Here is a 22,775-nt window from a genome sequence, read left to right as displayed (position 1 = left end):
CCGGAACTCCTTGCTGCTAGGTGTCTCGTAAACAAAGGACCTACCTAGCTTGCTGCAGGCAGGCTAGTGGGGACAAAGGAGCTAGCACCCTCCCGTTTGCCCTGCCGATTCGGATTCGGTCCTAGAGCCCGAACAGGCTGGGCTGGGAGATGTTATGTGGTCAAAGAGGGAAGGGGGTCAGACGGAGGGGGCGAAGAGGGTTGTGGATGCAAGCTGGGTGGGATAGGAAGAGAGAGCGAAACTGTATTCTTTTAAACACTGCCTGGCCCATTAGTTCTAGCCTCTAATTGGCTAATTCTCACATCTTGCCTTAACCCATATTTAATAATCTGTGTAGCCCCACAAGGTGTGGCTTACCAGGAAAGATCTTAACCTGTGTCTGTGTCTGGTGGGAGAATCATGGCGACCGACTGACTTGGCTTCTTTCTCCCAGCATTCTGTTCTGTTTACTCTGCCTACCTAATTTTCTGTCCTATTAAAGGGCCAAGGCAGTTTCTTTATTTAACCAATGAAATCAACACAAATCGGAAGACTCCCACATCATTGCTACCTTTGCACAGTCAGCATCCAAGTCCACATTGACACATATCAGGTCTCCTTAATGCAAGCTTAACTTCTGATTGAAAGCAATACTCAGGTCTTAGCTGTAATATTGAGTCCAGCAGGCCTGCTTTTCATCCCAACCAGCTCCCACACAGCTAGCTTAGCACCAGAATAATTACACGGAAATTGTATTCATTTAAACACTGCCTTGCCCATTAGTTTCAGCCTCTTAATGGCTAATTCTCACATTTTGCTTTAACCCATATTTAGTAATCTGTGTAGCATCATGAAGTGGTGGCTTATCGGAAAAGATCCTAACCTGCATCTGTCTTGGGTCATTGAATCATTGGCATCTGCCTGACTCCGCTTCTAACTCCCAGCATTCTGTTCTGTCTACTCCACCTATCTAAGCTGCTGTCCTATCAAAGGCCAAGGAAGTCACTATATTTGACCAATGAAAGTAACACATAGACAGAAGACCCACCTACATCATATTATATGGCTTAACTATCCCATGTACAACTGAAAATACAGTATATTTTATCATGTCATACTCACACCTAGCATGATATAACTATCCTTGATCTGACTAGAAATGCATTCTTAATTTTATAATATGTAGTGATGTCCATTGAGAGTCATTCTTTTAATATGTCTAACTTGAATTTTATATCCACTGGTACTCTTTGAATTGATATTACATTGCATGATGAAAAATTGGTAAAAGCAAGCACAAGTATATTTACAAATACATATTTGACCAAAATATAACAGAAACACTCGTGTCAATCAGAATTTTCATTCTGGAACTGGTCACACAGCCTTCAAAATGTTCCTCTGTTGCCCACTCTGTATTTCTTGCTTACTCAGAAAGCCCCTCACATGGCCTTTGTTCTGTACTGGAGAAGTGAACCATGCCAACATTCCCTTTGTGATCCTACCTGGATTAGGTGGCTGTCTTTTCCCATGACTCTAATCTCACCACATGGTAACACAAAGAGACTCCCTAAAGGATCACATGACTCAAGACACAATCTTCCTCCCCTCCACTGTAGAGAATCAATCCAATTCTGCTTGGTTATCTGGACCAATCACTCCACCTAATACCGTTCCTCCATTATTAGACTTTTAGATAAAAGGCATCAGAACTAGAAAGTGGCCAGGTATATGTCAGAATATTCAGTTCAGTGGAATGTTCGTTGTTCCTCCTGGCAGGAATAATACTTCCCCAACATCCATAACTTCTAAATCAGCAGAATTTAAGTCATGAGAATAGAATTCAAAAATCATCATTTAGATCACTAGGGGTGATAGTGAGTGGAACCCTGCCTTTCCACTATTAGCTTCTGGACCTGTGGTTCCTGGCTATGGGAGACGCCATACTATATATTGAACAATGATTTAAACACTTATCACCTTCTAGGGAATGTTGCCCGTGCCCTCTGAACTGTTGCCACATGATTGGCTCTGTAACTGTGTCTTCTAAAGGCTATTTAGTTTCTCTACCAGGCAAGCTGTTTCAGAATGGTGGGGAACATGATCAGTTCAATGGATTCATACTTCTCTGGCTCTGAAATGAGTTCCTTGATCAGAATCAATACTAAGTGAAATAACATCATAGTTGTTAAGACCTTTTGTAAGTCTACGGATGATAGTTTTTGGCAGGAGCAGTCTGCCCAGAAAGACCAAATCCATAATCAGAATAAGGACCTACTCCAGTGTGGGATTCTATTACTGTGAATACATACAGTGACCACAGCAACTCTTATAAAGGAGAATATTTAATTGGACATGGCTTGCAGTTCAGAGTCTATTTTCAGCATGTCGGAGAAGTAGGGCATCATTCAGGCAGACTGTCTTGGGAAGAAGCCAGAGAGTTCTACATCTTGATCTGAAGGCAGCAGAAAGTGAACAGAGACATCTTCACCCAACAATGCCACACCATCTGTAATAAGGCCACACTTCCTCATAGTGCCACGCACTATGAGACAAGCATTCAAACACAAGATTCTGTTGGGGACAACGACCAATTCCAATAAGAACAAACTATTCTCCTATTCAAGAAAAAAGTGGTCAAATGTGGTTAACATGCCAACAGCACACTGGCTAGTTACCTAAGAAAATGCTGAGCTATCTAGGGCTAAGTGTTGGTCTATGTTGCTAGCAGATCTGGCATTCAGTGGCAGATAGAGCCAAGTAAGCCTTGTGGACTGATGGTTCATGATATCAAACCTAAGCATAACCCTCATCCCTATCACCATGATTACTTTGTTCTTTGACCCTCTACATCCTGGTCTTATGCCAACTTGGCACACAGACAACTAAATTAAAAAAGGAAACCTTAATTGAAAATATGATTCCATAAGATTAGGATTTAAGAAATTTCTTAATTAGATTTGATGAAGGAGGGCCCACACCTCTGTTGGTGTTTCTTCCCTGGGCTGGTGGTTCTATCAGAAAGCAAACTGAGCAAGGCAGAGAAAGCAAGCCCATAAGCAGCACCTCTCCAGGACCTCTGATTCAGCTCCTGCCTCCAGGTTCTTTCCCTTTTGAGTTCTTCTCCTAAGTTTCTTCAGTGATGAACAGCCATCTGGAGGTCAAAAGCCAAATAAACCCATTTCTCCTCAACTTGCTTTTTGACTTAGTGTTTCACCACAAACATAGAAAACCATAAGTAATATAGGATGAAAACAGTGAAGCAGGGTTTTGCTGGGACAGGCCTGATATGTTTTGGGAATGATTATAGAAGAACTTTGGATCTTGGACTAGAAAAACCACTGCGTGTTGGGAACTCGGTGGGATGTTCTGCGGGCGCATGGCAGATAACAATGTTGAAAGCAATGCAGCTGATGGAGGCCTGGCTTGGGAAGTTTCAGAAAGAAATTTAAAGACTCAACAGGCACCCTTGGAGGAGCTAAATGACAGAAAAGGAAACAGAATTAATATGACGGCAGGGGAGGGAACTTTGAACTGATGGAGTCTGTGTAGACTGAGGGGAAATGGGTGCCCGTGACTGAGGTAGCTGACATTTCTGGGAAAGTTTGCATGGCTCCTGGTAAACAGAAATGTACCACAGGTGACCTTTCTCGTACATGGATCACCTGCATTAGGCCTCTTTTAATCAACCAAAATCCATCATGTTAGGAGCAGCACCTCCATATTTGGGAAAACAGCTTTGGATCTAATCCCAATCTGCAGAGTCTCTAACCACACTGTGACACAAAAAACCACAGGTCTGAAACTAAAGAGAAGGAGAGGTCCTTTCTTCTAGAGCCATTGTGTGTGAAAAGCAATCTGAGAACACAGATTTAGCTTAACCAATTTCCTGTGCCAACACAGAAGCAGTTTAACAAGAACTTTATAGCTTAGCCAAATGAAGCAAGTCACAAATCAAGGCAAGTTCAAAATACAGGAGGAGAACCTCAGAGAGGCAGGTGCATTAAGATGGGGAAAGATGCTATCTGCTGGCATTCTTAGGGTTTGAAGGATGTCTATAAGTGTTGTCACAAGGTTGAATTCTAACACAGAGGGAGGCAAACATTGCTGTTCCAGGGAGGCAAAACTTGAAGAGTCAGAGAAAAAGAATATAAGAATATAGATTCCAGAAATAAAAATGTAGAAATAAAGAAATATAAAGTTATTCTACTAGGAGAGTAAGAACAGATTGTCAGCAGCTTTCTCAGTAGACCAAGGATTAACTATTAACAGTGGGCTACTCTGCTTTACAACCCATAGCTCTATTTACAAGTCCAAAGCATCTCTCTGCAAACTGAGAACTAGCCTACGGATATGAGCTGAGTCAACTTTCAGGAAACAGATAAATGACCTCTGGGTTATGCATTATCCCTGCTATACTGGCAGCATCAAAGGGGAGAGCACAGGGCTTCAGTAAACACTGCCTGGAAGTACCAAGGAAGTCAACAATTTAAGCACAAATTAGTTTAACTAAAAAATTTTGTTAATGGAGATTGTAAAATAAGGCAATCAGTATCTGAGTTTTACCATGGGATTGTAAAAATTTCTTTGTTAAACCACAGGCTTAGTGCCCCTACTATAAAAAAGTGGGTTCAGAAAGTGGTCTTTGCAACAGTCTTACAAAATCCATCTCAGGCTGTGGTCTCTGCTAGCTGATAAGATTTTTGTGTCCCATGGAGATTTTTTTCTCTTTATCTTTTTTATTTTGGATTTTTTAGACAGGATTTCTCTATAGCTTTTGGTTCCTGTCCTGGAACTAGCTCTTCTAGACCAGGCTGACCACGAACTCACAGAGATCCGACTGCATCTGCGTCCCAAGTGCTGGGAATAAAGGCGTGCGCCAACACTGCCCAGCTCACATTAGCTTTTTATCTTTTCCTGTAATTTGGTTTCTGGAATAAAGTTTGCTTCTGGTTTTTAGACTTTGGTGGTCTGTCCCATCTTTACACGACCCCTCTGGACCCAAAACACTTAGCCCAGGTAAAGGTAATTAGCCTCTGGTCCTGCAGTGTTCCCATCTCTCTCCAGTACTGAAACTCAGTTCAGTCAACCAGGATCTTCAGACACTGAATCTTTTCAGGGATTTTCCTTCAAGCCAGACAAGGAAGCTTCCCCTCAGATGTCTGATGCCAAAAAGGGCACAGGGAGTGTCTATTTAGATTAGGCCCATTGCTACCAGACAGGACAGTTACACAGACGCAGGTTTGGTTTGTCAGTATTGAGGTGTTTATTAATGTGCGAGTTTCCCTAAAGAAGTCAGGGAGCGTGGTCACAGAGTTGCTTTCTTTTCAGAGTGACTTAGAAATACAGAACATATCCTAGAGAAGCTAAATAAGAAGGTGAACCAAAAGGAAAACATATATTAACCTTCATCAGGCGATGAAAGGAGACAGAGACAGAGACCCACATTGGAGCACCGGACAGAAATCTCATGGTCCAAATCAGGAGCAGGAGAGAGCACGAGCAAGGAACTCAGGACCGCGAGGGGTGCACCCACACACTGAGACAATGGGGATGTTCTATTGGGAACTCACCAAGGCCAGCTGGCCTGGATCTGAAAAAGCATGGGATAAAACCGGACTTGCTGAACATAGTGGACAATGAGGACTACTGAGAACTCAAGAACAATGGCAATGGGTTTTTGATCCTACTGCACGTACTGGCTTTGTGGGAGCCTAGGCAGTTTGGATGCTCACCTTACTAGACCTGGATAGAGGTGGGTGGTCCTTGGACTTCCCACAGGGCAGGGAACCCTGATTGCTCTTCAGGCTGACGAGGGAGGGGGACTTGACTGGGGGTGGGGGAGGGGGAGGGAAATGGTAGGCGGTGGCGGGGAAGAGACAGAAATCTTTAATAAATAAATAAATAAAGGGAAAAAAAGAAAAAAACAAAAAAAATTGTATGCTTTTAAGGCAGGGTTTCTTTCTTATAACCCAGTTGAAGTCAATACTATATAACTAAAAATGACCTTGAACTTTTGATCTTCTGGCCTCTGCCTGTCAAGAAGAAAAAGAAAGAAAGAAAGAAAGAAAGAAAGGATGACAGAACAAATGTTAGCTGCAGCCCTACCAGGTAAGAATTCTGGTGGGGATCTGCACACTCTCATTGCTCCTGAACACTCTGGATATCCAGTAAGCTTGTTTACAACACTTTTGGGCAATTTCCCATCAGGTGGCTCTGCTAGCAGAAACCTGAAATGCACTTTACTGGAAATCCTTCTGTCTGCCCATTTCCAGTCTGAGAACACAGCGCAGCTTGTAAGTGCCAGCATTTCCCAAGAAGAGGGAGGAGACCATGGTGGGAATAAATAGGCATCAGGGTGCACTGGACAGAGCTAAGCAGTAGGAAGGCAGCAACGACCAACATCAGAACTCAGTTGTCCCAGGAGCTGGCAGCATACATCAGCTCTCAGGTAATGCCAAGAATTCCTTGCCTTTGGTAACAGAGGAAGGACCTTCCCAGGACTGTGTAGTTCTGGTGATGACCTGGAGTCTTGATTTGGAGGAGGGGTAATGAATTGTTCCTTGGTCACTGAAGTGGAATCAGGGGACATTTCTGGGATGCACATAAATCTTCTCCCAGTCTGGGCCTTCATGTTTATGGAAGATGCAGGCACAATGAACATTGCTCCAGTAGACAGAATGGAGAATGCTCCTTTCCGCGCTCCATAGGCAGGGAGTACTGAGACCTTGTCTATCTTGCTTGGGGCTGAAGGAGCTAAAGAGAGACAGGAAAGTCCCCCTGGAGGAGTTGACTTTCCCACCATGCATACAGTTGATAGGAGATGTCTTAAGGTCAGGAACCTAGTTACCTGGTAGGTCCCATGGCCGAGCAGAGGTTCTTCAACCTCAACTAGGGAAGGGAAAAAGCAGTAGCTCAGCCACTGAGCCAGGCCTCCTGCTGCACACATGGAGCAGCCCCTTCCCTCTGGAAACAATTCTGACACAAAATAGTGTTCAGTGCTTCTCCAAAGAAATGCTTGCATCAGTAGGAAGTAAACATGGAGTAAAGGCAGCCAACTAACTGAGGTCCCTGGCTCCTCTGCAGGAGAGTAACAGCCCTGGGGACAAGCAGCTTAGCTCCAGCCTTCCCTCCTCTGCCCCCTCCAATTCCCTCTGTGCTCTTCTGGTCTTCCCTCCCCTCCACCTTCCATTTGGCTCCTCCTCCCTCCCTGGCTTTTCCTCCTACTATCTTGCTGCCCAACTTTCTTCCACTTTCTCACTCCTTGAATCCTCCAGCCCTCCTCTGTCGCCACCCTCCCCTTCTTCCTCTCCCTTCCATGTATTTTCCGTCCACTTTCCTTTCGATACTTGAGCAAAGGGACAGAGGTTAAAGGTGGGTAACTGTGTTTACCATGAGCAGAAGTCATCAACTGTAATTTTTTAGGATGCCTGTGGCACCCACTCTAGTGGTATATGAAAGCATAGTCCTCTAGACATTCTCTACAACAATCCCTTTCATACCCATAATAAGTCAGATCATTGTGAATAATCAAACCTGTGTCACTCACCACAATGCCCAGAGAAGTCCACACAGTTGCTTGCTACCACAAAGCCATCCCAAGAGCAAAAACCAAATCTGGTCCAGGTGTCATCTTTCTTCCCACCAGCAGGCCTTTCAAGCCTGAGGTGCAAACCACCCTGTTTTTCCAGGCAGCACTAACAGAACCTTCCTTATTTGTCCTTTTCCCTCCTGTTCCCAAGGGTGCCAAGGCTGTGTCACCAAACCAGATGTCTTCAGAACTGCATCTCAATTTTTCATCCCCAGGCACAGCTTCATGTACCAGATTCAGTAAAGGGCCTTGGGTGTTCCCAGACTCACCAAGAGGATCTGTTAAGTCCTCTGCCAACTACTGCTGAAAGGGCCCTAAGTGTAGTGTGGGAGAGTGCAAAAAACGAGGGTTCCCATCTAATGCATTTTTCTGCAGAGAGATAATGAGAGAAGGCATTCTGATCAGACAGGGCTCAGCCCACCCCACACCCTGCTGCACTTCTGGCTTGCTCTGTGACCGGGGATGTCCATGCCCCACTCTGGATCTGGGTTCTCTGTAGGGTGATTCCCTGCTGCAGCCGCACTTCCTCCAGTGCTGATAACAGGGAGCACATGACAAGGTGCTGGCATCTGCAGGGCCAGAGCACCTCCATTGTACCTTCAAGGATGCAGGAAGGACTGCAGAGCAGGAACACAATGCAGCCCTGTGGGAGAACACAGAGATGCCCACAGCACCATCTGACCCTCACAAAATCAAAAGATCTTTCTTTTCAGCCAGGAGAACAGAGAAGATGATGGTCCTACTTGTAGCTCTGGGGTTCTTGATGGCAGGGATCTGCCCTGATGTTAGCTGCCAACAGGATGGCACACCAGGAAGTAATACTGAACTTCAGGAAGGCCAAATAAATGGGACACAAGTGGACAGTCTAGCACTGGCCTCAACCAACACTGACTTTGCCTTCAGCCTCTACAAGGAGCTGGCTTTGAAGAACCCAGATGAAAACATCGTCTTCTCCCCACTCAGCATCTCAGCTGCCTTGGCCGTCCTGTCCCTGGGAGCAAGCAACAACACCCTGCAAGAGATTCTAGAAGGTCTCAAGTTCAATCTCACAGAGACCCCTGAGGCAGACATCCACCGGGGCTTTGGGCATCTCTTCCTCACGCTCAGCCAACCAGGGAACCAGGTGCAGATCAGCACAGGAAATGCCATGTTTATTGAAAAGCACCAACAGATCCTGGCAGAATTCAAGGAGAAGGCAAGGGCGCTGTACCAGGTTGAGGCCTCAAGTGTCGACTTCCAGCAGGCTCACGAGGCCAAAAAGCTCATCAATGACTATGTGAGGAATCAGACCCAGGAGAAGATTAAAGAACTGATCTCAGACCTGGATAAGGACACAGTAATGGTGTTGGTGAACTACTTCTACTTTAAGGGTGAGGATGGGCACTGGGTGACTTAGGGAGTGAAAAGATATTGACTGGGAACTTTGTATCCATACACTGATTCCTTAAAAGGAGAAACTCACAACCTGGAGATATGGGTGACTCACGTCTCTCTACCCACAGCCCCTACTTCTCCCCTAGGCATTTTTGGATATAGTTGTGGTTCCTGGCACATGCTCATCAGAAGACCTGAGGTCTTCAGTCTAAGAGTGTTGAATTTGACTGTGACTTAAACTTACTCACTAGCAGAATGCATAGCTCACTAGTCCAGTCCTTCCTGAGTGTGCAGAAGCTGTGATTTCTTCTGCAGAAACTGGGTCCCTCATTCTTCCCACTCCAGCATCTCTAATATGCTCCTGTAGAAGGAGTCCATCCCTGCTGGAGGGTCTGTTCCTAGGAGGGTTCCAGTGTGCTGGGGACTCTGTGACCTAAGGAGTGTGCCTGCCCACACTTAAGAGGGAAAGTAGCCTGGCCCATAAGCGCTGAAGAGCCCTGCAGACCTTTTCCATGCTGGACCTCTCCCTTGAGACATTAGTGGAATGTGCCGGACCTCGGCTGGGAAAGCAGGGATGCAGGAGACTAATAAGAGGGCAGTGTCAGCCAAGACATGTTTAGTGCATGGGTGCTTCGGGAATTCTGCTTCTGTAAACTAACTAGCCCAACAGCCTGAAGGTCAGAATCCCCAAGACACATGTCAGGGCCAACGAGTCTGAAGAGAATGGGTGCAAGGGAGTTGGGAGACACAGCTGGAGATATAATGGCTAAGGATAGTGAGGGGCCATCCAGAGCCTACACCCACAACACCCTGCCTGATAGAGACCAGGGCCCAAGGTGACAGCCCAGAACTGGTGCCTGACAGAAGTCCTGATCTAATCAGATAGGGGTGGATCTGGGTTAGATGACAGATAGTCCGGGGCAGGCTGTGAGACCATGGGCAGAAAATTAAGGCGGCCATGGACAGAATCAGGGACTAGGAGGACAGAAGACATGAGGACAAGTTGGTTGCAGAGCTGCTGTGAGCTGCGAATGGTGGAAACAGAGTGATGGCCTGAAGGATGGCTGGGTTGTCTCTCTAAGCCCAGGACCCTAGAAGTAAGACTGCTTGTCTGCGAGTTGGGGATGCTTGTTTAGGCTACTAGATCCCAGCCCAAGAGGTTGTTTCAGTACCAAGTCCTTTAGGGTGAGTTTGTAATGGGAACATAAACTAAGAATTCAAGGTAAGTCAAGACAGGATATTGTAGAGGTGGCCACAGCCCCTGTGTGAGCCATGGACATATTACTCACATTTAGCCCACAATCTGTGAATTTGGGGATTGCTCATGTTGTAGGAGATTTCAGTCTGTTTTGTCCTGTTTTTTCTAAAACCTGTTCCAAAAGCCATTGCCTTTAGACATGGTTTCTCCTGAGGAAGAAGGGGTCCCCAACTCTCCCCACAATGCAATGGCACCACTTTCATCTCATGTCTCTGCTACACTCCCCATGCCCAGAACCCTATCAGTTGCTCAGGAACTCAAGTAGACAGGTTTTGGTTTTGAATTTCCCCTTTCCAAACTAAGCTTGGAGTCTCTTCTCACCTCTGGGAGCTTGTCTACCTACAAGGGTATTTTTCCAATCCAGCATCCCCCACCCTGGATTGGTGAAGATGGGTTGATTACTGTCACAACTTAGAAGCTGAGCAGAAATAGGATAGAGTTGGAGTCTCTCAGGTGACATTACTGATGACCCCTTTCATCTTTAGGTCAATGGGAGATGCCCTTTCCACTGGGAGATACTTTAAAGTCCATGTTCCACTTGAACAATACGAAGTCTGTGGAGGTGCCCGTGATGAATATTGAGGAGCTGATCACACCCTACTTCCGGGATGAGGAGCTGTCCTGCACCTTGGTGGAGCTGAAGTACAGAGGCAATGCCAGCGCCCTGTTCATCCTCCCTGATGAAGGCAGGATGCAGCAGGTGGAAGCCAACCTGAAACCAGAGACCCTGAGGAAGTGGAGGGACTCTCTGAGTTCCAGGTGTGTGTCTGCAGGACCCAGATCTTGTATGCCTCCCCAGCCTAGTCTCTGCCCAGTGTCCCTGTACCTCAGAATCTCACTAGCACCTGTATAATGGTTGGAGAGTCGGCAGGGGCAGGAGGAGTGCAGGTGAGTTTCCCTCTGCAGACTAGGGAGCTGAGGGAATTTTACTGTGGTTTTTGTTGTTCACAAGATGACATCACCCGGAGCAGGAGCTGAGGATTCCTCTGTGTCCACTAGGCTGTAGTTACAAACAAACTCGAATGGGTTTTAGAAGGCAGAGGGAGTGAGGTGTGATGACATCAGCTCTGAGAATCAGCTCTGCCCTGTGCACCATCTCATCCCATCTCATTACTCATTCATTACCTGTGGTGCAATGATGACTTCAAGACCTACTGTGTGACCTGTTCTGATTTAGATCCATAGAATATATCAGAGATTAAAGCACAAAATTTCTTATCAATGTGGGCTCATCTTGCAATTGAGGAAGAGAGGGGGAGAGCTAGGGTAGATGGGTGTTCAGTTGTAAATAGGTGAACCATTAGATGAGGTCTGTGGGTCCACACGACAAGGGAAGGACTGCATTTTGTGGATCAGGGAGGAAAGCATTTTTGGAAAGAAAACAGCTGGTACCATGCCTTGCTGTCTTGCTTTAGGAAATCCTAGAGCCAGTAACCCTTAAGTTATCTGCCCACTGGGGCGTGGCCTCTTATACTATTTATACCAATGTAAAGTGTGCATCTGGCTTCTTTTTCGGCTGCGGGATTCAGCTGGTGTTCTCCACTCCAGCAGAGGATATTGATATGTGAGTCTTCCTCTAAATATTTAATCATCTATTATTCTCAGTGCTGAGCAAGTGTGGGATTTTTTAAGCACCCTTCACTACCTTTCCAGCATCATTGGAAAATTAATGCAACAGGAAAAACAAAATTATGTCATGTAGGCACGAATGGACAGAGAGCTTTTGCTGCTGAGAGGACAGTGCATACATGTGGCCTGGCTAGAGTGTGGTTTGAGGGGGAACATTTCTCTTTCCATTCTCAGCATTATCGAGCTCTCCCTGCCCAAATTCTCGATCTCTACTGACTACAAGTTGGAGGGCATCCTTCCACAGCTGGGCATCAGGGAAGTCTTCTCCACACACGCTGACCTGTCTGGGATCACAGGGACTAAGGACCTGAGTGTCTCTCAGGTAAGGCAAAAACACACTGGGTGGTTCCCCTTGGTGCCTGAATGTGAATGATGAAGGCCAAGTGTGTGGAAAACGGCAAATGTGTGAGAACATCTACATTTCTAAGATTCCCTCATCCTGGGAGGTCAGATTGCAGCCTAGCTACATATATTATGCTGGATGCCAAGTAGCCAATCCCTGCTCAGCCCCCTGAACAAATCTCACCCAGAATCATTGTTGGGAAGGAGCCTGTGCTTGGTCTTAGACCATCACTTGCACCAACCAGTGCTGTTGCACAGATGCCACCCACAATCCACTGCAGGACAAACCACTTCCAGTCTCAGCTTCTTCACTGCACAGCTGGCCCAGAACTTCCTGATTAGCACACAGAACCATATCAGTAAAGGAAATACCAAGGACTGGAAGGCAGTTGTGATAAGAAAAAGAAAAACTACCTTAAGAAAAGGTGAGATGATGACTTAGGTCTTCACACTATATTCCCAGATGCACATCCTAGCAATGCCTAGTTTTCTCTCCAGTGCCCACTCAGATTCCTGGGCTCTGATCTGAAGTATGGCAGTCTGGGAAAGAGAATCCAGGCTATGATTACTACTGCTGTGTGTCCCAAACACTCTGGAGCAGGAGGGATGCTGAATCCTGCACTGGCTAACAGCACACCAGATTTTCTCGGTGGGTCTCCTGGGATGTTGCCTGTGGAGTAAGAATACCCAGTGCCTATACCCACCCTGCAGTGATTACTGGGATTCAGGGCTGCAGAGATTCTCAGAGATCCAGGACGTGTGTCATCTCCCACCCTGAGCAGAGACTTGGAAACACAGGGGTAGAGCTCATGGCAGGAACAAACAAGTTCACCAATGTCTGAGGCCAGCAGTCCATGCTTACTCCAGGAATCTCCTCTGCTGTCCTCCATGGTGTCCAGTGAGTGATGTCTTTCTCCTACAGGTGGTCCACAAGGCTGTGCTGGATGTGGCTGAGACAGGAACAGAAGCAGCGGCTGCTACAGAAGTGGTGATAAAAAAGAAAATGTTTCCAATTATGAATCCTTTGAAAGTGAATTTCAACAGGCCATTCCTGATGATTATCTCTGATAGAAATACCCAGAGTTCACTTTTTTTGGCCAAAGTCACAAATCCCAAGGAAAACTAGAACTTCCTAAGTGGTGAGGCTTCCTCCTGGGAGCCAGGAATTGAACCTGTATGTGGGTCTCTATGTGCATTTTGGCCTCCATGCTCTGATTGGCTGTACGTGTCTGATTGGACAGTGGCAGTGACTAACATGCACAGGACCTGTGGACAGACAGTGTCAGACTCCCCATAATCTTGGCTGCACTATATCATATTTCTTAGACTGAACTCTGACTTTGTGGCTCCTCCCTGCTGCCTCTCCTGTATGAGCCTCTACACAAAGCCTGGGCCCTGGCAGGAAGGCTCAGCCCCTACCTGAGCTATGGTTATATCTGCTTTAAGCTTCCACAGGCTTCATGGGATGATTCAAGCTATAGACTCATTCTGTGGACCTCAAGCTCAGGACTGAGAAGGGAACCTGCTGCCTTCTCTGTGTTTCCAGCATCTGAAACCAGTGTGTACCCAGTTCCTGCCTCAAACTTTTCCTCACCCAGGCTCTGACACCCAGTGTCCCTTCAAGAGCTCCTGGGCCTGCCCACATCTGACACTGTCGTAGAGAAGCTATTTCTGCTTCTACATGAAGTCGATTGGTCAGCTCAGCTCCTTTCCCCTACTCTACCTACTTGGGGCAGAAGAGCCTTTTCCTAGGTTATCCACTGGCCAACATCAAACAATGGATGCCACCCTTTCCTTACCCAAAATGGAGGACTTTCACAAAATGCAATAAATGTATAACTGCACATAAGTGACCAGGCTGTGTTCACTCAGCTTCAATTGGCAGAGGTGTGGCTCTAGTGACAACAGAGTAGTAGATATTGTCACTTACAGTCTCTGACTTTGGTGATGAACGTCTAACCTACATGTTATTATCAGTTGTTTTTTTTTTATGGATGAGAAAACTGAGAAACAGAGAAGCTTAATCATCTTCCCATGACGTCACAGATAAACATAGTGCATTTGGGGATGTTATTCCAAGAGTCCTGATGCCACAGGAACAGTCTTCCCAAAAGCCGGTGTATGGTGTCCACAGTTTCACCATGGTGCTAGGCAGGTGGATCATAAAACAAGGCTCTGGATGCATCACAGAGAGCACACAAATGAGTCTATGGATCAGGTGACCTCTGTCCTGGGGTCAAAAGAGGATAAGCAGGTGGTCAGATGACCAGAAAAAAAGATTTTGCAGGGCATAGAGCAATGTGGGCATTTCTAAGAATTCTGGGTGTTTAGCAAAAGAAAAAACAGTCAACAGATGGCAAAGAGCCTGGCCCTGAGAGATCTTTAAACGGCTCAGAACAAGAGGGAGCTCTGGAGGGGTGAATCACTGTTCCTGTTTGGGAGCATCTTAACTGTTCGTGGCTATAGGACAGAAAACTGTTCTGGGAAGATGTAGCCATTGTCACTCAGGAGAGTTATAAGGAACACCAGGCCACATCTGGAGAGGAGAGTGGGTGATGCAGCTCAAGGATTAGCTGTTTTTGTGCCTAGATAAAGGACAGGAGGAGAGCAAGGTTCATTAAGTTGGGGTGCTTAGTGTACATGGAGAATCTGTGATTCCTGAAACACTGCTGGAGGTCTGAACAGAGAGGGAAAGTTGGACTTTCAATTTGAAACATACACAAGTCTCAACCTCCTAAAAACAGACATTGAGCAGGTAGACATGTAGTTACAGAAAATTACAGCCTGGGGTCGCACACAGAATTCCTTTCCCAATTTAGAACCAAGGTATCAAACCATGAGAATCATGGAGTAATAAGAAGGGACCCAGGTATTGACATCAGTCAGGTCGCAACAATTCCAATAGGTCCAACAGTCATTCTGGTCCCTGAGGTGGCTTCCTCATGTACTTTATGGGCACTGTCATGGGTCAGCTACATCCCTCCATCTCCCCTGGCTTCAGCCCTGGTATCTAAGGAGCCTGGTGCTGAGTACATCTAATTTTGCCTGTTAGCTGGGATCTAATACTGGTGGAGAAGTCTGAGTCTCTGATACAGATAGGAGGGTTTCACTTTTGCCCGTTCTATGAGGGTTCCCCCAGAACTTGACAAAGAAAAGATGAACCCCTGCAGGAACAGCCTGTGCAATAGAGATAGCAGACTGTGGATGGGGGAGGGAGCATGTTTACAGCAGTGATCTTAGACACCCATGCTACAAACTAAGGCCAGGACAATGTGTTAAAAGTGACCCACCCAACGCAAGGGTCTCCAAAGGGCCTGCACTGTGAACTGCCTGATTTGCAGATCACAGCCCAACCACAGAGCCTTCAGAGAGGATGCTGAGCTGCCATCCAGCTGGTGCCTCCATGTGTTTTCTGTTACTGAGGACCACTGAGCAGACAGTATATAGAGCGGGTGTCAGTTAGCCTTTTATCGCTGGGGCAACACATCTGAGGAAACCCACTGAGGGAAGCAAAGGTTTGGATTCAATCACAGCTTCAGAGACTTCTGGCCAGGGCCTGCTGGCCTCTTTACTTTGAGCCTGAGGCAAGTCAAGCTGTGTGCATCAAAGACACTATCAAGAGGATGAGGGCTGGAGCTGGAGAGATGGCTCAGTGGTTAATAGCACTGGCTGCTCTTCCAGAAGTCCTGAATTCAATTCCCAGCAACCATGTGGTGGCTCACAACCATCTGTAATGAGATCTGGTGCCCTCTGGTGTGTGGGCATACATGGAGGCAGAATGTTGTATATATAATAAATAAATAAATCTTTAAAAAAAATAAAATAAAATAAAATAAAAAGAAGATGAGGGCTTAGGACATTATCCAACCAGTGAGATCACTTGGCTTGGCTCAGCATTAACTGGTCTCTGATGGGGGGATCCTGCAGTGTTGGCAGTCAACAATGGTGCTCAGCTCAGCAGATGCTGGTAAGGATGGAACAGGGCCTGAGTCATGAAGGACAGAGGAACAATGGTGGCCATCATTGTGTATGTGGGGACAAAGGAAGGGCAATAAGTGGGCTTCTGCCTAAGGAAGAATCCATGGTCAGACACTGCTTGGTGCTAAAATGATCCACATGAGACAGTTGTTGACAACAATGCTATTAGTGGTTTAAGTTCTTTTATTAATGGTCCCAGCAAGAGCGGGCTTATGCCTGTGAAAATCTGTAAGAGCCCAAGCTCAAAAGCATAGCATGTTGGAAGGTAACAACCACAATGAACATAATTTACACTCATGCTAGATGCAGGTCAGAGTAATCTGAAGTGTTCCTCCCTGGCAGAACAGAGTATTTATCTCAATCATAGCATAACAGTTAATGTAGGTCTATAACATCTTTATGTGTTTTGGTTTCCCTTACTTATTCTGGTTGAATCATTTGCACCATGACAAATCCATGGAAATCTCAAATACATGTGAAGACAGTCATGGGTGCAGGTGGACACAGGAGGCTGAGAACTGTGTGAACAAACACAAGATGGAGGCAGAGCACGAAGGATTTACCTTAGTCATTTCAGGGTAAGCCTGCATGCTGTCTTCTGACCTGTCTGCCCTTGCTTTCTTCCTTGGTTCTGAGGACAAAGAGGGAGACTGGTCTTTCCCCAAATCTACTAATACAGAATAAATTGTCCCCAAATGCACAGCTTGAAACATAAATATGAAATATCCCATGAAGAGTCAGCGTGGGTGGTTCTTCCTCTAGGCACTCATGAGTCACACTGTTGGATGAAGATTGGCACATGCTCAAGATTCCACATCCAGGTTCACTCTCATGACCAGTTTCTTTGTTCCCTTGATGCTATAAACTTGGTACAATAAAGCCCAGCATCATGTGCTTGCTGGGAAAGCCCCCTACCACTGAGCAGTGGTAATCCCCAGGTCTCTCATGACTTTTGATGGGAAATCTCTTCAGACCTACTCAAAGGGCGGCTTACTTAACTTCTGTGATGAAGTGAAGAGAGATAGAGAGAGACAGAAAAGAGGAGGAGCAAAAGAGGAAGAAGGAGAAGGAAGCAGGAGAAAAGACAGAGGAAGAAAAGGGAGAGGGAAGGAAAGAGATCAGGTGGAAAGGATGTGGGGAACCTGGGAAAGGACTGCCACAGCTGAGGCTATACACACATGTAATCCCAGCACTGGAGTGGCTGAGGCAAGGAGTATGAGGACAGCCTGGGTACGTTAGCTGATGTCCTTGTTGGTGAGACCCAGTACCCAACCGAAGCAACTTGAGGTAGAGTGGTTTATTGGGTTCTTGATTTCTTGTCAGGACAGGCATTGTGGAAAGATAGGTTGTGATCTGTGGTGACAGTTATATGTCAGCATGTTTCATCTGAAGGAACAGGAAACAGATATCTTGATCAGAAATCAGTCAGTGAAATACCTCTAGCTGACTTATGTACTCAAAGTTAGCCTAGTCTCCCAAAGCAGCTTCACCAACAGGAGGACAAGGATTCAATCTCCTGAGCCTCTTAAGTGGGGAGGAGGGAAAGGTGCACCTGTCTTTTCATAGCTCACGTCTGTGTCACCCTCCCTGTGTGCTGCACACACTCTGTCCAGAGACGACAGTGATAACCGATGCTCTCACTGAAAATTGAGGAAAGCATGAAGTGTATACTTGTCTCATCGTTGACAACCTCATGATTATGAAGAGTTGAAATGTTCCTTGCCAGAGCTAAATTACCTGGAACTATTACATATCCATTTATCATTGAACGTATTCAGTGAATGGACGATTAAGTTTCATATGTCATGGTTTCTAGAGTAACCAAAGTTATATAAGGAATCTATATGTAAAGAAAGGGTTTTGTTTTGCAATATCTTAAATGCTGAGGTCCAATTAGTCAAACAATGGTTGTCTGCCAATAGAAGGTCCAAAACTCCAGTAATCTTTCAGCCTACAGGCCTAGATGTCTCACCTGGTCATCAGTATGTGCTGGAATCTTGAAGAAGTACACTCTGATGCCACTTAAGGGATGGACTTGATAGTGGGTGTGAGAAGAAGAAGGGAAAGGAAGCAAGAATTCTTCTGCCATGTCCTTTATATAGACTGTCAGCAGTCCATATAAATAGAGATGAATATAATATAGATTAAGGGTGTTCCTCTACTATACATTCAGTATTTCCTGCACACTCAGCGAGCATCTCCCTGGTTTTTGCTCTTCCCTGGGGAAGTGACCCAGGCCTTCAGTCCTTTATCTTCTTGTCTGGGTTGGATCCTTGAAGTTTCTTATGCTAAGAACAATATAGAGGATGGCAGACCGGCATGTGATGTTTGTATGGTAACTTTAAAGACTCTCTGAGTAGCCATAGAAATGCTACGACCTGTAGTTCAAAGCTGAAAGTAGAGGAACTGAGGGCTCCTGGCTCTAATGAATTTTTGGAGGAGGTTTGGACTTTGGCAAGAGGCACAGAGGGAAAAGAAAGAACTGAGTCCAACATAGAACAGGTCTGAACATAGAAGTTCTCAGAACTGATCATTGGCAGAATATGTCTAGATCAGTAAGAATCTGGTATTGAATATGTCATCTCCTGGTCACTGAGAACATTAGACTTAAATCACACTCAGGACATATTACAATAAAGTGTAAGGTGATAGGGCTTAAACAGATCTGTGAGTGGGAGGAGGAAAAGAGACTTAAGAAAGGAAACAAGTTGAGGAGTCAAGTTTGGTATGGAAAAGGCCCTTGAATGATCAAGTGACAGAGACAGAGAAAGCAGGAAGAAAGGCAGCCTTGAAAAGGCAGCTGTGGAGAACTTCAGAGTGAGGAGGAAGTGGGAGAGGCTTAGAGAAGAGCCTGAAAGTACCCCAGCAGGGGGATTCCAATAGCACAGGAACAAAGGCACAGAGAGGGCTGCATTCAGTGATGGAGAGACTTTTTCTCTTTAAGAGGGTGTCCAAAAAGAGAAAGAGACGTGTCAGAATGATACTCAGCACACCAGTGGACAGGCATCCCTTTGCAGAAGACGGGATGCCCAGGGGTGCATTGGGGAGGTGCCTGATACACCAGCAGGACTTTTGTTCAACAGGCTCCAGGAGTAGAAAAATACAGATAGACAGCAGGCTGGGTCATACAATGAGAGAGACACACAAAAGAGGAAATTCTAAAAGGTCTCTGCAGGAAGTAGGGATGGACAGAGGTGGGCAGTTAGTGGATGTCTTAGGTCGGTCTTCTACTGCTACGATGTAAGAAACGGCAAGGCTGAAATGGAAGTTGGGGAGGAGATTATTTCTCTGTCTTACATTTGCACAGCAGTTTTTGTCATTGCAAGAAATTAGGACAGAAACCCAAACAGGGCAACATTCTGAAGTCAGGAGCTGATGCTGAGGCCATGGAAGATGCTTCCTATTGGCTAACAGGTTTGCTCACCCTGCTTTCATACAGAACCCGGGACCACCAACCAAAAGATCACACCAACCACCATGGGCATTGCACTCCCCTTCCATAACTAATTAAGAAATTGCAAGTTGGTCCTCGGCCTCCACTATGGAGTCATTTTCTTCTCCCAGATGACCATAGATTGTGCAATGTTGATGTAAATCCAACAAACACACTCAATGAGAGAAAAAACTGGAGAGGCAGACTCCAAAACTCAAACGTGACTACTTGGCAGGTATAGCACAATTAATCAAAATCCAGAGGCAAATATTGGGGTTCAAGCTGAAGGTCAGAAAGCAAAAGGGTCAGACATTGGCTCTACCTCAATCTGAAATGGCCATCCAGCCTCCAGGAATCTCAGAATGAGACTGTGTGTGATAGCTGTCTCCTCCCATCTTATATTCCTCTCTAGGTCTGGGACTAAAGGGCTGCACCACTGCCACTTGGTTTCTATGGCAAACTAGTGTCCTTGCTAGGATGAAAGGTGTGTGTCACCACTGCCTGGTCTGTACGGCTGACCAATAAGGCTGTTTTACTCATTGATCTTCAGGTAAGCTTTATTTATTAAAATACAAATGAAATATTCCTACAGTTAATAAAGCATTATGCAGTCTATTTATGGGGTTCTTATTGTCCCTTTTTGTTTATTTAACATATCATTTTTAGTTTCATTTGATTGTTCTTTAACTACCTGACCTGTAGGATTATTTGGTATACCTATAATATACTTTATATTATAATAAGCAAAAAAAAACTGTTTCATTTCTTAGAGATATATGCTGGAGCATTGTCTGTTTTTAATTTGTGTATGTATACCCATGATAGCCATAACTTCTAGTAAATATGTCATTACTAAATCAGCCTTTTCCAAACTAAAAGAAGTTGTCCATTGGAAACCTGAATAGCTAAAATGGAGTGGTGTAATATTTTAATTTTTCATATTCTACAAAAAATCCATCTGCCAGATTTTATTTCTTTGACTACCCTGGGTTACTTCCTACTGGTAGTGGTGTTTGGTTGTATAAAGAACAAGTAAGACATCTTTTTATATATTTTTGGCTTGTTGCCATGTGATGGACAAGCCCCCTTTAAAACCTTTTTTTTTTTTTGATTTTTTCGAGACAGGGTTTCTCCGTACCTTTTGGAGCCTGTCCTGGAACTAGCTCTGTAGCCCAGGCTGGCCTCGAACTCACAGAGATCCGCCTCTGCCTCCCTTGTGCTGGGATTAAAAGCGTGCGCCACCACCGCCTGGCTAAAACCTTTGTTATTGACATGATAATTTTATGAAATTCTGAGGCCTTTAGCACATTTCCAATTAATAACTAATCAATTTGTGCATGACCTTTTACTAGAAGACTTGGCAGACCAATATGGGATCAGATTCTGTTATGTATATGGGATGATTCATATTCCTGATCATATCTTTACCTGAATAAATAATAAAGTCAATTCTGATTCATCTTGTATAAATTCATGTTTTTCAAAATTCAAAACAATTCTCTCTGCCAATTGCATATTATAAAATGGTAAATATGTTGAAAGATTCTTTAAAATCTTAGGACCATGAGTATAGCATATAATTATGACTTTTGGACAGATTGATAAGGGCATTGTTCTACTTTACTCAAATTTTACTATTTTTAACCTGCCTTTCCTGATTATTTTCATCAGTACAGAATGTAGAGACTCCAGTTACTGTTGTGTCCTGTACAATGTGAGGAAGGATCCAATTAGTTCTATTTATTTATTTGGTTGGTTGGTTTTTTGAGACAGGATTTCTTTGTAGCTTTGGAACCTGCCCTGGAAATAGCTCTGGAAGTCCAGGTGGGCCTTGAACTCACAGAGATCCACCTGCCTCTGACTCCTGAGTGCTGGGATTAAGGGCATGCACCACCACCACCTGGCTTAGTTCTCCTTATAAGTCGAATTCTCTCTCTTTTGGGATAATTGTTATTAATCTCTTCCAAAATTACTACAAACTCTTTTTCAGGGTTCACTTTTTATCATAATTTGTTAATTTCATCATTCGTAAATGGATCTACAATTTCTGTTGGGTATTCCAGCTAATTGACAAAGTCAATATTCCTTTTATACTTAGCTCAGAAGCCTTTTCCACATTAGTTTTTAATTTTTGTGTTAAGAATATCTATTCTAAGATAATATTTTCCCTCTGCATTAAAATTCTTGAAGGGGAGTGATCAGTGGGTTATATGACCAGAAAGCAGTTCAGCTTCAGACCCTCCTGATCCACATGTGCCTTCTGTAATTTCTCTTCAGTCAAAGTCAGTTCTTTCTCAGCTTCAGCTGATAATTCTCTGGGACGATTTAAATCCTTGTTAGCTTCTAAGTCTGTGTTTGAATTAATCACGTTCTATCCCAATAATGGGCCCTAGATGGGAAATGTCTCCTAGTAACCTTTGGAAGTTATTAAGAGTCTACAACCCATCTCTGCTAATTTGCACCTTTTGAGGTCTAATTTTTTTATAAACCCTTTATATAGCTGAAATAATTAATAGACATTCCTCTCTTTGCATTTTTCAGGAGCAATATTTATTTATTTATTTAAAGATTTCTGCCTCCTCCCCACCACTGCCTCCCACTTCCCTCCCCCTCTCCCAATCAAGTCCCCCTCCCTCATCAGCCCGAAGAGCAATCAGGGTTCCCTTCCCTGTAGAAAGTCCAAGGACCGGGGCTGGAGAGATGGCTCAGTGGTTAGGAGCATTGCTTGCTCTTCCAAAGGTCCTGAGTTCAATTCCCGGCAACCACATGGTGGCTCACAACCATCTGTAATGAGGTCTGGTGCCCTCTTCTGGCCTGCAGACATACACACAGACAGAATATTGTATGTATAATAAATAAATATTAAAAAAAAAGAAAGTCCAAGGACCACCCACCCACCTCCATCCAGGTCTAGTAAGGTGAGCATCCAAACTGCCTAGACTCCCACAAAGCCTGTATGTGCAGTAGGATCAAAAATCCATTGCCATTGTTCTTGAGTTCTCAGTAATCCTCATTGTCCGCTATGTTCAGCGAGTCCCGTTTTATCCCAGGCTTTTTCAGACCCAGGCCAGCTGACCTTGGTGAGTTCCCGATAGAACATCCCCATTGTCTCAGTGTGTGGGTGCACCCCTCGCGGTCCTGAGTTCCTTGCTTGTGCTCTCTCTCCTTCTGCTCCTGATTTGGACCTTGAG

At 45.0% G+C, this 22,775-nt stretch overlaps 2 protein-coding genes across 1 annotated transcript; one reads left to right on the top strand and one right to left on the bottom strand.

Annotated features, from left to right (window-relative positions):
* The window catches only part of LOC126507192 (serine protease inhibitor A3N-like), a 93,776-nt gene that overhangs the window by 40,116 nt on the left and 30,885 nt on the right, over positions 1-22,775 (bottom strand).
* On the top strand, positions 6,292-14,011 carry LOC126507191 (serine protease inhibitor A3N-like). Its single transcript, XM_050151411.1, has 5 exons — positions 6,292-6,430; positions 8,284-8,940; positions 10,688-10,961; positions 12,006-12,153; positions 13,096-14,011. The coding sequence occupies exons 2-5, from the start codon at positions 8,301-8,303 to the stop codon at positions 13,297-13,299; spliced, it is 1,266 nt and encodes a 421-aa protein (XP_050007368.1). The 5' UTR covers positions 6,292-6,430; positions 8,284-8,300; the 3' UTR covers positions 13,300-14,011.

The sequence above is a fragment of the Alexandromys fortis genome, unplaced genomic scaffold (assembly GCF_014885135.2).
Source record: "Alexandromys fortis isolate MF-2015 unplaced genomic scaffold, M_Fortis_MF-2015_v1.1 scaffold_63, whole genome shotgun sequence".
NCBI classification, from domain to species: domain Eukaryota; kingdom Metazoa; phylum Chordata; class Mammalia; order Rodentia; family Cricetidae; genus Alexandromys; species Alexandromys fortis.
This window is presented reverse-complemented; position numbering and strand designations above follow the sequence as displayed.

Bases quoted from the DNA above. Each gene is read 5' to 3' on its own strand.
- LOC126507191 (XM_050151411.1), top strand. From the start codon at position 8,301: ATGATGGTCCTACTTGTAGCTCTGGGGTTCTTGATGGCAGGGATCTGC. The intron at 8,941-10,687 runs GTGAGGATGGGC...TTTCATCTTTAG, and splicing joins GAACTACTTCTACTTTAAGG to GTCAATGGGAGATGCCCTTT. The intron at 12,154-13,095 runs GTAAGGCAAAAA...TTTCTCCTACAG, and splicing joins AGGACCTGAGTGTCTCTCAG to GTGGTCCACAAGGCTGTGCT.